The sequence below is a fragment of the Myotis davidii genome, unplaced genomic scaffold (assembly GCF_000327345.1).
Source record: "Myotis davidii unplaced genomic scaffold, ASM32734v1 scaffold59, whole genome shotgun sequence".
Taxonomy (NCBI): Eukaryota; Metazoa; Chordata; class Mammalia; order Chiroptera; family Vespertilionidae; genus Myotis; species Myotis davidii.
In genome coordinates this window covers 2,885,652-2,900,237 of record NW_006293001.1, presented here as the reverse complement: position 1 = coordinate 2,900,237, position 14,586 = coordinate 2,885,652, and the positions used below count along the sequence as shown (strand labels likewise).

The following is a 14,586-nucleotide window of genomic DNA, read 5'->3' as shown; positions in this document are numbered from 1 at the left end:
AAATACTGTGTGTAATCTAGTAGAGATACTCAATTCATTCTCTTTTTACAAAACCAAGAATCTGTGATAGATGTTCTGTGGGGATATGTCTGCTTTTTATATATATGACTTAGTCTATTCAGGCTGCTGTATCAGCTTAACATAGTCTGGGTGACTTAAACAACAAACATTTATTTCTCATAGTTCTGGAGATGGGGAAGTCTAAGGCACTTGCGGATTCAGTGTCTCGTGCCTGGTGAGGGTCTGTGTCCTGTGTCATCACATGGTGGAGTCACTTTTCTAAGCACACTAATTCCATTCATGAGGAATCCACCCTCATGACCTAATCACTTTCCAAAGGCCTCATCTCCAAACACCATCACGTTGGGGTTAAAATTTCAACATACGAATTTTTGTGGGACACAAACATTCAGTCCATTGCTGTAAATACAAAAAAGTGAGGTAGGCTGTACGTATAGGTCTATCTAGACATAAGCAGTAGCAGATAATATTAGGACTGTGAATGTCTATAACCATTTATATTTTGATTTCTACTCATTTAGGGATGTGTTATATATATATATGTTAGACTAATATCTCTTGGTAGCAGGTTATATATTCTCAATAGTATTTTTAGTACTCACTTTATAGCTATTTGATGTATGAAAGACTGACTGAATGAATACAAACAACGGAGGGCATTCAGTGGACAAATCTAGATTTGTAGTTTTGTAGTCCAATATAAGTTTCACATAATATTTTCTGTGTCCCAAGGCTTTGCTCTTGTTTGAATGTTGACAAATCCAAAGGCTGGTTATATTCATTTGCTCTATTTCTGCTTACAAACACAAATATCTTACTAACTTTCAGAGGTGAAATGCAGACCTAATTTTGAAAAAAAGAAAAAAAAAGAAAGGTGTTTTTTTTCTAAAAAAACAAACCTCTTTTACTTAATTAATAAATTAGGTTTAAATCCATGGAGTAATGAAGCAAAGTGTTGCAAATTTATCTGTTTAAAACTAAAGCTTTCATAGGCAGAATCAAGGCTGTGTGATAAGATCAAAAGAAATAAAGTCTTAAGAATAGATTTTGAAAGAGGATTTCCTATAAGAGAATAACATTTCCAAAGGCTGTAAAAAATTAACTAGAGAAGGTATTGCTGGCTTTACAATCCCCAAAGAGTAAGAATTGCCACTGTAGGAATATTATGATGGCGGTTGCTTTTGTGAGTGTGTGTTTGCTTGCATGCGGAAGCAGTAGAGAATTTGGAAAAAAAGACTTTAGGCTGTTTGTCATCAGTGGACAATCTGGGGTTGAGGAAGGAGAATCACATTGTCTTGACTATGCTTGTTGGAATATATCCTATGTCACTCAAAAACAAAACCTTTTTGTGTGTGTGCCTACTTACTATGGCATAGAGCTGTGCTAGGAGCTAAGATTGATGCAGTACATTCATACATACATACATACATAAGGCCCTACATGGCCTACCTGTGTAGAGATCACACAGGTAGGCTGGTAGGCCTGGAAAAACAGTTATCAGTGCAGGTCATTGTTACAAGAGCCAAATGAGCAGGGTGGGGCAAAAGTCAGAGAAGGTAGAATTGAAGTTTCCGTGAAGAGGTGGGAATTGGAGGGTGGAGCATTGCCACAGCCAAGGAAGCAGTTGAAGACATTGCAGGGAAGTGGCTTAGGCCAAGAAACAGAAGCAGAAAAGCCTCAGAAGATCTGTTGGGTTCAGTATGCAGATCAGTGACGCTAGGTAAGAAGGTTCATGCGGGAGAGAGTGGAAATGAGGTTGGAAAGGGAGTCTCATGTTAGATTGTGGAGGCCACAAATACCAGGTTGAGGAGCATGAATCTTCGTGCAGGCAGTGGCGAATCACTGAGAGATTTTGAGGAAGAGATTGCCAGGAGGAAAGTGGCGTTTTAGAAAAACCATTCTAGTGGCTGTGCAGTGGAAGCATTGGATTAGAGAAACCTATGCCAGGGATACCTGGGAAAAAAGGTTTCACAGGAAGACTCTAGAGCAGTGGTTCTCAGCCTTCCTAATGCCGCCACCCTTTAATACAGTTCCTCATGTTGTGGTAACCTCCAATTTCATTGTTACAAATTGAACATAATTAAAGCATAGTGATTAATCACAAAAACAATATGTAATTATGTATGTGTTTTCCGATGGTCTTAGGCGACACCTGTGAAAGGGTCGTCCTGACCCACAGGTTGAGAACTGCTGCTCTAGAGGATTGTGTGGATGGGGATAATGGTAAAAGAGAGGGAGACATCAAAAATGATGTTCAGATTTTGAATTCGGGTCACCAGTAAAAAATTTAAAACCACACAAACTCTCTAGGGAAAACTAGTTTTGGAAGGAAGACAATACTTTTAGATAAGGTAGGTATAGGATTAAGCATGGGACAAGTCAACTAAGAAACCCCAACACAGCACGGGAAATGTATTTGGGGTGTGGTAATGAGTACAGATTTTGTCATTTATTTAAATGGAAAATATGCCTAAAATTCAGGAAGTTACATTCTTTGGAGTTCTCTGGAAGGAATAATATATAGAGAGAAGCACAGAAAGCTGAAGGCTGAGTATCAAAGCATTTCTGCCTTAGAGGTCAATGGAGAAACATTGAGTCAAAACAGGAGATAGAAAAGTAACGGTCAGTGAGTCAGAACAGCTGAAGAGTTACAAAGTCAAGGGCAAGGTTTCATGAAAACTTCCACGAAGTTAAGGAAAAGTGACCATACAACCAAAGATCTCTGAATTGGGTAATGAGCATGTCTTAAAGGTCTGTGCATTGGGAGAGGGATTGAAAGAGACCTCGGGGCCTCAAGAAAGCAGCTATTGACTGGGAATGTGCCTAGTCAAACTAGTATATGCTGTAATCGTAAAATATATAACAGATTTCAAAGATGTAGCATTTAAAAAAGAATGTTAAAGACCCCAGTAATAGCATTTAAATATTGACTACACATTGAAATGCTGATATTTTGAATATATTGGGTTCAATAAAAGATGCTGTTAAAATTAATTTCATCTTAAAAATTTTTAATAAGGCTCACTAGAAAGTGTACTTACATTGTATCTTTACTAGAGGCCCAATGAATGAAATTTGTGCATGGGGGGGAGGGGTGTCCCTCAGCCTGGCCTGCACCCTCTCCAATCCAGGAACCCTCGGGGAATGTCCATCTGCTCGTTTAGGCCCAAACCGGAAGTTGGACATCCCTCTTGCAATCCAGGACTGCTGGCACCTAACCGCTCACCTACTTGCCTTCTTGATCACCCCCAACCACTCTGCCTGCCTTCCTGATCACCCCTAACCACCTCTGCCTGCCTGCATGATTGCCCCTAACTGCTCCCCTGACAGCCTGATCACCCCTAACTGCGCCCCTGCTGGCCTGCCTGCCTGTTTGCCCCCTAATTGCTCCCCCACCGGCCTGATTGCACCACTAAATGCTTGTTCCCCCACCTGCCTGATCACCCTACCTGCTTTCTCCCCAGCCAGCCTGATCTCACCCTTACCTGTCCTCCCCTGCCGGCCTGATTGCCCCTAATCGTCTCTGCCTCGGCCCCGACCATCATGGCTTTGTCTGGAAGGAAGTCAGACGTCCAGAAGATGTCCGGTCAATCCGGTCTAATTAGCATATTACCCTTTTATTAGTATAGATTGAACATCACTGATCTAGACCTTCATAATGAAGGTCACTAATATATGGTGAAACACACACTCACATACTCTTTAATGGTTAAATGCGTTTTCACTCCATCCACCCAATTCGAAATCGTTCAAAATGTGCTTTGCATTTTGTGAGTATATTTTTGTATCTTGTAACCAGTATATTGTAGAGACCCATTTGTTTATTTTATGCAAAACTTAGGTTATTCCATCTTACTACACATTTGGCTCTTTTTTCAACCAACAGATGATGTTATAGTTGATGATCGCAGGACCTACACTCTAGCTGATTATTTAAAAAGTACTATTAGAATGAGGAACTACAACTTGCGTTGGATTTCAGGTAAGGATTTTTTGGGGAAGGGGGCGGATTTTTATGCTTATATTCATTCCAATTAGGTTGTGGAGCACTTTTATGGTACTAAGAAGATATTCTTGCTTTTTAAATCCATATAGGAGAGAATCTTTTTCTACCTAAGGGTGCAAAGGGAGTTAAGCTAGAAAGCTTATTTCACAAAAATCATGGACAAGTGAATGGATACCAGTGTAATAGTCATCACTTAATGTTTTTTTTAAACTTAGTAATGCTTATTTAGTATTTGTGCAAACTTGAATCTTAAATTTTTATTGCATAATTTTTAGCTTATGAAGATGTTTAATAGTAACTTGAAATATTGATCTGGTCGTTTTCTCTCTTTAGACCATGAATATCTCTACAAACAAGAAAATAATGTCTTGCTATTCAATGCTGACCATGGAAACAGCTCCACTTTCTTGGAGAACAGTACATTTGTATGTTTAATCACATAATTAATTCATACTTTAAGGAAATTCTGGGGATTTTTTCATAACCTTTTAAATTCTGAGTACTATCTTTTCATGCTGTTGGACTCTCTCTGCAGCATATGGCACAGTGGATCTTTCTCTCCTTCTTGGAATGTTCCCTGCCTTGGCTACTTTTTAGTCTCCTTTGACGATTCCTCCTCCTCTGCCCATACTCCTAAATGTAAGTGTCCTCAGGGCCCCTCTCCTCACTTGGCTGGCCCCTCTCCTCACTTAGCATGCTCTCCTTCAGTAAAGTCCATGCCCTTCCACAACCTCAGCATTCTCTTTCTGGCCTTGATTCTCCAGTGTACACTTTTAACACTCACCTCCTCTCATGATCTAAACCTCTGTTTCTAATAGCTTGCTTGCTTCTGTATATGAATGGCTTGCAGGCGTTTTAAACTCAGTATCCCAAACTAAACTAGTTATTTTCCCTTCACTCTCCTAGCAAACTGAAAGCATCCTGGTCCTCTTCCTGAGTTCCCTATCTTGGTAAATAGTGTTCTCCTACAAGCCAATCCTCCTTGACTCCTCCCCATATTTAGCTAATCAACAAAACCTCTCAAGGGTCTCTCAGATTTCCATTTCACTCTAGAGTCCTGGTTCAAGGCTTGTTTCATCTTGTGATAGTGAGTATTCTAATGTGTGTCCCTCTCTCCATACCATAGACCAGATCACTGCATTGCCCACATCCAGGACTGAGACAACCCCTCTCATCTCATCTCAGTTACTGTGTCACCAGAGCACCTTTGTAAAAACAGATAAGATTCTAGCAAATTCATCTGCAAAAATAGTCATATTTCTGCTTCTTATATTTAAGTCCTGGCTATTTTTATAATTTTATGTCCTCTTAGCTTACATTTTGTCTGATATACCATATACTGTACTAGTATTCATGTTACACCTAACCTTTAGACAGTCTTTAAATATGCATACCCTACCCTAACCAGTTTGGCTCAGTGAATAGCATCGGCCTGAGGACTGAAGGGTCCCGGGTTCGATTTCAGTCAAGGGCATGTACCTTGGTTGCAGGCACATCCCCAGTAGGGGGTGTGCTAGAGGCAGCTGATCAATGTTTCTCTCTCATCGATGTTTCTAACTCTCCATCCCTCTCCCTCCCTCTCTGTAAAAATCAATACCCTTTTTGCTCATGCTGTTCCCCCTACCAAGAAAGTTCTCTGTTTCTGATCCCCACCCTCACAGCTGTCTTTTCTTCATTAAAATTAATCCTTCCCTCCCTGGTTCTCTAACCCTGATCACCATCCACCTTTCATCATATCATGGTCATTGGTGTGGAGGAATGTGCCGTCTTTCCAGATTGGAAGCTCCCAAGGCACAAGCCACATATCTGAAGCGATACCCTCTACATAGTAAGTGCTCAATAAATGGCAGTTAAATGGAATTGTTTAATTGTTCTTTTTTCTACTTGATTGACAGGATCAATTTGGACATTCTATAAGTGATTATTCAGTGTCTCCTGATAGACAGTTTGTTCTCTTCGAGTACAACTATGTGAAGGTAACAGAAATGTTTTCTTATTGTGGCATTTAAAGAATGCTAAGAGTATGTTATGTTATAACTGATTTCCAGGATATGTACTGGTACATTTAAGATTGATACCTAGTAATATAGCAGGCACTAAAAACTCATTAATTCAGCCTGCGGAGGAGAAATGCTTCTCATTCATAAGTCCAAAAAATGTTTTAAAAGACATTTATTTGAGTGTTTGCAAATACTACAAAGTATAGGTAATATAATATAGATACTAAAAACATAACAAAATAGAACTTATAATTGAAAAGTAAGTTTGCATGTCTGACTTGAACATCCAGTAATATAACCCCTTATTTTCTTTGTCTCAGCTTTACATGCAGTAAAACTCTCAATAAGTATTTGCTTTGAAAAAAATTAAACTTCTCTTCCTTCAGAAGAGACTCTGCAAGGTGACCTAGACCACTCCCCAGCATGCCTGTCCCACCATATACATCCCATCCCTATAAGAACACTCAGCTTCCCCCCGTCATCCAGCCCCACCTCAAATTCTCCCACATTCATGGAAAGGTTACAGTTTGATCACACATCCTCTTCATGTTTGGGATGGCTGCAAAGCGCCAGTAACTTTCACCACAGCTTTTTGGTTATTCGTGGATTTGACAACAGTATGGGAAGTATAGGAAGTTGTGAGATGTAAGAAAAACCAAAAACTTGTAGAGATATCCTGCATTGAAAAAAAATACAAAGCTGGGTATTCGTGGATTTGACAACAGTATGGGAAGTATAGAAAGTTGTGAGACGTAAGAAAAACCAAAAACCTGTAGAGATATCCTGCATTGAAAAAAAAAAAAAAAACCAAAGCTGGGGATCCCCATCTCTGCTTGTTTTCTAGAATAAATGATAAATATTAGTATAAATACCTTATCTCAAACACCAATGCTGCTGTACTCGGGCCAAGCAAACCATCTCATATTCCGTTTCCTATTTTGGGATGGTGACTCCCAATCATAATATTTACCCTGGATTCACTGTGCTGGGCTCCATTTCCTGGACATGAAGACTAGATGACTGTGTTCTGCTAAACTTATCAACTATGAGCAAATCAGAATTCTATGCCAACTTTAGCACATCTGTTCCCTATTAGTGGATTATTATTTGTTTAATCCAGTGGTTTGTGCTACTGTCTATGTATTAAAATCACTGGAGTTTTACAAAATTCTCAGTGTCCAAGTTCAATTCTCAGATCAATGAATTGAAGTCTTTAGAGTGAAGCCAGCATCGCTATAATTTTTTTCAATCTGTAGATTATTCTAATGGGCAATCAAGGTTGAGAACCACTGAATGACATTGGCCTATGTTAAAGACTAACATATAAAGACTATGAGGTTAAGATAGAAATGGAATAGTAACTGCCAACTCAATTTACTATGTAGCCAGGCTCAGCAGGTGCACTAATTTGAAGTGCACTAATGGATGTATTCCCTGGTGGACCTTAGCTGGACAACCCTCACTGGTAATTTGTATTTGTCCTGTCACTGAAATATACATGTGTATTTAACTGCTGATTCTATTTTCACTCTGTTCCTTCCTCCTGCCATCCATGCTTGTCAGGCAGTATCCAAGAGCTCCTTTTAAGTCAGATTATATTATTTTTATGCTTAAATCCTCATTATCATTGGCTTCCAATAGCTCAGACTCTAACACAGCATCCTCAGAAGCCTGTGTGATTGGACCCCATTCTGCCCATCAGAACCCATCTTCTACCAACTCTCTCTGCATTCACCATGGTTGGCCAGTGCTTCTCCTCCTGTGTGCCCCTTAGAATGACTTGAGGAGGTTTTTAAAAATACTGATGCATGTAACCTACCCCTCACCAATTAGCCCCGCATACCCATGGGTGGGCCCAGGCATGGATAGAATTAAGGACTCCCAGGTGACCCAATGATCCAAAGTTAAGAACCTTTAAATACACAGCTTTTTATTTTAATCAAACATTACTTTCATTTCTACCTATGGGCCAATGCATTTGCCATTGCTTTCTTCTGGGACTTTCTTTCCTCAATCATCAACTGGCTCTCCCTTTTTAGTAATTCAGGTCCAGGCTGGTTTGGATCACTCTGTCTAACATTGCCCTCTGTCACTCTGTTTCCCCACAATGCACCATTTACTCTCTAACATGTTAGTTTATTTTACTTTCTTCATAAATTTATTGCAAAACACTAAAATATAAGATTATTGAAAGTAAAGAACTATATCTTCTATTTTACTTCCCAGAGTATGCAATAGAATTTTCTGTGCAGCATAAATTTTTTGACTAATTAATGCTCAAGAACCCTATCCAGAACAACAAAAATTAGTCTAATTTTATTCCATTTCCTTGGAAGGTCTGCTATACAGTGTTCTTTATATCCTACTTCATGACTTCTTCATGACTGAGTTAGTGCTTCCAGAAAGATCAGTTATTACATCTAAGATATTTTTAAGAAGTAATGATTACTTCTAAGTGGCTATAAAATATAAGTGAATACATAAATAAATAAGTACCATACAGCCTGGTATGGATGTTCTCCTACCATCTTTACTCATTGCCTAATGCGCTAGAAACAGTAGCCTCACCTATCACACATTGATAATTCCAGGAGCCTTGCTAAGCACTTCACTTATTTCATATCTATTTCATCCTTCTGAGCACTTCACATGCATTCTCATTCACATGAGATTATTGTTGTCATTGTGGACATTTTCATAAAGAGAAAATTGAAGCTTAGAGAGAAACTTGTCTGCTGTTACACCTTAGAGACTTATCTTAGTCCATTTAAGCGGCTGTAACAGCATACCACAGACTGGATGGCTTAATCACAGAAATTTATTTCTCACTGTCTGGAGGCTGAGAAGTCGAAATCAAGGTGCTGGCAGAGTCAGTGTCTGGTGAGGTGCTGCTTTCTGGATCATAACTGGCCATCTTCTCTGCATATCCTTACATGGTGGTCAGGGCAAAGAATCTCTCTGGAGTCTCTTATAAGGGCACTAATGCATTCATGAGGGCTCCAACCTCTTGAGCTAATTTTAGTCACCACCCAAAGACCCCACCTCCAAATATCATCACATTGGGGACTTGAACATATGATTTAGGGATGGGAGGTATAAATATTCAGTCTATAGCAAGACTTGAATCCAGGTTAGAAGACTCCGTGATCTCTCCTATCTTTGTGCTTCCATTTTTCTCTGCTACAATGCTTTCATTTACCTCTTCTCTGTGTGAACGTCCTCTGCCACTGAAACTTGGTCCAAGAATCACCTTTTGTAGGGCTTTTTCTCTCCCCAAGGCCCAATTTATGATTTCTACCTCTCCCCACCCATCTCTATTTAATCTTTTGTGATTCTTTTCTTGTATTCACTTGTTCATGTCCCCCATTCAACTATGAATTCTTCAGAGAGAGGGAGCCTGTTTTATCTAATAATACTTCACAGGGGATAGTTGCCAATGTTTGTATCCTAAACTAGAAGCCCAGTGCACAAAAATTTGTGCACTCGGGGGGGTCCTTCAGCCCGGCCTATCCCTCAGAGGATGTCCACTTGCTGGCTTAGACCCACTCCTTGGGGGATCGGGCCCAAGCTGGCAGTCAGACATCCCTCTGGCAGCCTGGCAGCCCTAGGGGGATGTCCACTTACCAGCAGGGAGCAGACCTAAGCTGCCGTCGGACATCCTTAGTGCTGCTGAGGAGGCGGGAGAGGCTTCCACCACCAATGAATAACAAATGAAGTCTACAGGCAGATCTATGGGCATGATCATTTGGTGGAATAATCTAGCCAGTATTTGATCAAAAACATAGATGCAACATAGAGGACATGAAATCTATGATAGGAAAGTTAGTTAAACCCAAACTCCTCCTCTTAACAAGCTGTCAAATAGTTTGTGCCAGGCTGGCCAAACCCCCCAGCAATGGAAGCTCCCAGCCTCTCCTTTTTTTTTTTTAATTCTGGGATTTATTTACCTTCTATAATTAAAACTTTGTCGCCTTGAGTGGAGCTCTGAGCAGGCCAGGGCAGGTGGGAAGCTTGGCTTCCTCCATTGCCAGGGGCAACCCAAGCCTCCTGCTTGCTCCAGCTTCATGGGCACAGCCGGCTGAAAGCAGTTATCTGGGATTTATTTATCTTCTATAATTGAAACTTTGTTGCCTTGAGTGGAGCTCAGAGCCAGCAATGGCAGGTGGGAAGCTTGGCTTCCTCCATTGCTGGGGCAACCAAGCCTCCTGCTTGCTCTAGCTTCGTGGCTGCTGGTCACCATCTTGGTAGGGTTAATTTGCATATAGTCACTCTGATTGTCTGGTGGGCGTGGCTTAGGGTGTAGTGGAGATATGGTCAATTTGAATGTTTGTCTTTTATTAGTGTAGATAGATGGGTCCGTTCCAAAAGATGAAGTGAACATTACAAATGCGTTGGGTGTCCTTTTAAAATCTGGGATGAATCTGTCATCCTGAAATGATCTCAGACCTTCTTAAATCTCTGTGTTTTTAGCCTGCACCACACCTTTTGGCTCTAGCAAGTATACTCAGAGGTTTCCCAGAAACAAGCCTGGGGTGTGTCAAAATAATTCAGGATTCAAAAAGGAATGTAGAACTTGCAAAAAGTAGTGACTTAATAAATATTTGTTGACATGAGGGGTTACAGGGTGATATATGATATGAGGGAAATAATATTCAAGGTTAGAAACCATGGCTTGTGTCTCAGCTCTGCCATTACACAGCTGGGTCCTTGGGTAACTTATTTCATATCTATTTCATCCTTCTAGATAAAATCTGGCTTTTCTTTTCGTTGTGTTTCTTCCTTGAATACAAACTATGCAGTTCCACTAGACCATGCTCTAGTGTTTTAAAGGTGAATAGAAGATAATTTTTTCCCTCTAGGAACATGGTAAGGGAGATGGACATTCAGATAAATGATTTTTTAAGTTTACATTTGCATCCACATATAAACATTTTTTCATAAATATGGATCTGTAATCATATATATATTTATCTTTTTACCATTTTTGTTTCAGATTTTTCATTTTTTCTTGTCTTATTTTTAATAACTTGTTTTATGAGAAATTTTCCCTTTTTCTAACTTAAAATTTATTAGCAAAAAAATGTTTGTAGTAGGGTCTTATAATCTTGTAATGCCTGTAGTCTGTTGTGTCATATCATTTTCCATTTTGATATTTGTCATTCATACCCTTTTTTCTCTCATACTTACTATGTTAGCATTTTTTAATCTTTTAAAGAACCAATTTTTGACTTTGGTGAATTATCTCTACTGTTTTTTCTATTTGATTACTGCTTTTACCTTTATTATTTCTTTTCTGATTTCTTTAGAGTTGGTTTGCTTTTCATTTTTGATCTTCTTGAGAGGGTTGTTTAAAATATTGATAGTATGTGTATTTCAATTTTAATATATATTGGTAGGTGGCTTTCAAAATATCTATAATGCTTCATATTTTTATGGTCAGTGTAGAAAAGTAAACATTTCTCCACATCACCTCTAGCAATAGAAGTATAGATTTTTAAAAATATTTTTATTTATTTCAGAGAGAGAAGGAGAGGGAGAGAGAGATAGAAACATCAATGATGAGAGAGAATCATTGATTGGCTGCCTCCTGCACATTTCACACTGGGGATGAAGCCCACAACCCGGGCATATGCCTGACTGAAATCAAACCATGACCTCCTGGTTCATAGGTTGACACTCAACCACTGAGCCACGCTGGACGGGCTAGAAGTATAGATATTTTAAATATTTTGCTAGTAAAACGGTTGAAAAGTGAAAATTTGCATTCTTCTTCAACAGGTGAACTTAACATGCTGTGGTTAGTGCTAGGAATAATGTTTACAGGGGAAGTGGCACTTTAGCCTCCTGAGGTTCTGGAAAGGCTCCTTGGCAAAGGTGATGTTAAAATTAGGTTGTAGATGAAATCCAGAGGAGTTTGGACTAGATGGTCTCTAAGATTTTTTTCTAATTTCAAAATTCTAAGAATCTAAATAGAGAATTATAAGAAGAGATAAACTTTGAGAATTATACATTTTATTACTTTGTCATCTTGAGCTCCTATAACAAGTGGAAAAACTATCCATAATCACAGAAGCCTGAAATGTTTATTTTCTTTTATAGAAATGGAGACATTCCTACACAGCTTCATATGACATTTATGACTTAAACAAAAGGTCAGTGACTTCCTCAAAAAACATATTATGCTTTTTTAGTGTAATAATTAAAACAAAACAAAACACTGTGATTTATTCATTTGGTCGTTCTTTCCTTTTACCTTTTTTTCCAGGCAGCTGATAACAGCAGAAAGAATTCCAAATGACACACAATTGATCAGGTGGTCACCAGAGGGTCATAAACTGGTTAGTGAGTCTTTTTTTCTATCAGAAGAATAGTGGTTCAAGTCTCTCATCTGCAGAAGCTGTTAATCTTGATGCACAGTAGACACTTAGGAAGCCAAAACTTCAGTATCAAATATAGTATTATTGCCTAAAATAATATTTTACTAGTCTAACATAGTAAACACAATTCCTGAAAGTCTCTGAACTACTCTTAGGAAATTGTTTATTCAATGGGAAAATGTTCAGTTAACTCTTAAATTCTAATCTCTATTGTGCTTTTGGTTTGTTTGGGGGTTTTTTGCACATGTTTTTATGGGGAGTGGTTGCTGTTGTTATAGTTTGTGGGTGGGTGTTTTTAAAGCATACCTGTTTTCTGCTAGTTCTATGACCTTCTCTGTGTCACTATAGATATATCTGCATGTTCTATAGAGCTAAGAGAATGTTAAATTCCCAATCTAAACAGGAAGATGGAATGTTTACCTGTAGTTAAACTTCTCCCTCCCAGCATGCAACTGCACTCCCTTAGTCACCTCTCCTAAGAACAAATGCAAAGCACACATCATTCCATAGAAGTGGTCAGTGTTCTTATATACGTTAGCATCCAAATAGTGGTGGTTGTGAGCTTCTTCTTTTTAATATATTAAGAGTACTCTTAACATTAATTAGGGTTGTAGCTTGTATACTGATAATTTAAGAATATGAGGGGGAGGGAGTAAATGACTCTTCATTTTGCCCAAATTGAATACCCTAAGGTTACCATTATACTTGCACACCAATATTGTTTTAAAATAAAAGAATTGATAAATGTTTTCTTGAACTTCAGGATAAAATATATTATATCATGTAATTATATGTCAATATTATTTTTTATTTTTCTAGGCATATGTTTGGAACAATGACGTTTATGTTAAAAATGATCCATATTCACCAAGTCAGAGGGTCACACATGATGGAAGAGAAGATGCAATCAGTAATGGAATAACTGACTGGGTTTATGAAGGTAGAGACTTTAAAGTGCTTTTAAATCAGAAAATCTGTAAGTTTTTTTAAAAATAGTCAAACATTTCTTTAAAAGGGAAGAAATTCAGTGGCATTCAAAAAAGTTGCACTTTTTATAATGTTATCAAATTTTTTTAGCACAGCACCAGATACCTCACAGAAGAATTTCTTAGCAGCAGCTAGTGCTGCTTATGTCCTCATTGTCTCTCAATGCTCGGGAGTAGAGGGGAAGAAAACACCCATTTTATAAAAGACTTATGTTAATTTTCTTAGGCAAATTATAATCTCCTGATGTTAAAAACGAAAAGAAATAATTGGAAAGGCTTAAGAAAAAATGGGTCCAAAAACAGAACTAAAAGTGATTAAAAGGATTTATTTTCTTTAAGACACAGAGTTTTAGGAAATATAAAACACTCTAGAGACTTAGGAAATACTAGAAAAACATTTTTCATGTGTATAGTTGACAAGGTAAGAGGTATTTTGAGATGTTTCAAATAGTTCACAAAGTTGTCTCATTCTTATTAAAGACTCCTTATTTCATCCTATTATTTTTTCTCCATAGTTAAAAAAAGTAGTTTCCTTCATAACTTAATTTTGGTTGTCTCCCAGTTCAAGTCAAGTTTAATTAAATGAATAACATTATTTATAAAAAATTACTTTAAAAGAAAGATGAATTCCCATGGTTCAGAAATAAGTGTTCGATTAAAACTTGCAATAAAATTTGCTAAGACTAGTCACTTAGAAATTGAAAACATCTTCAACACTTGGTGGACAGCACAGCAAAGCCTCCAGGATCCCCAGTGTGAACAGCATACAGCCTCTTCCCAAAGCTGTGACCCGACCCTTCCTCAGGAATAGCTGAATGCAAAATAAGGACACCCCTGCATTATATAATAGGTGTCAGTTGCTTATCAATTTCTGGTGCACTCATTATATGCTGCTGCTCATCTTAATTATTATTGTATTGTATTATTGTTACTTGAGGCTTGGGCACGAATTCAGGCATGGGTGGGGTCCCTGGGGTGGCCTGCGGGGATCGCACTGAAACCCACAGTCCAATGCCAGCTGCAGCTCCTACCTGCCACTCCTGCTCATCTGGCCCCACTGTGCCTGCTGTGAGCTCCAGCCCAATCAGTCCCAGTTGGGAGAGGCTCCTGCCTCCGCTGCAGTACTTGCCAGCCATGAGCCCTGCATCTGGCGCCCTCCCCAGGAGAGTGGCCTGTGGGATCAGGCTGAAACCAGC

At 38.8% G+C, this 14,586-nt stretch overlaps 1 protein-coding gene across 1 annotated transcript in view; it reads left to right on the top strand.

Annotated features, from left to right (window-relative positions):
* DPP4 (dipeptidyl peptidase 4) overlaps positions 1-14,586 on the top strand; it is a 90,072-nt gene that overhangs the window by 24,722 nt on the left and 50,764 nt on the right. The window contains exons 3-8 of the mRNA XM_006766490.2: positions 3,908-4,003; positions 4,361-4,452; positions 5,923-6,003; positions 12,127-12,179; positions 12,293-12,365; positions 13,224-13,344. Coding sequence (XP_006766553.1) covers positions 3,908-4,003; positions 4,361-4,452; positions 5,923-6,003; positions 12,127-12,179; positions 12,293-12,365; positions 13,224-13,344 — 516 coding nt within the window. The remainder of the gene's footprint in view (positions 1-3,907; positions 4,004-4,360; positions 4,453-5,922; positions 6,004-12,126; positions 12,180-12,292; positions 12,366-13,223; positions 13,345-14,586) is intronic.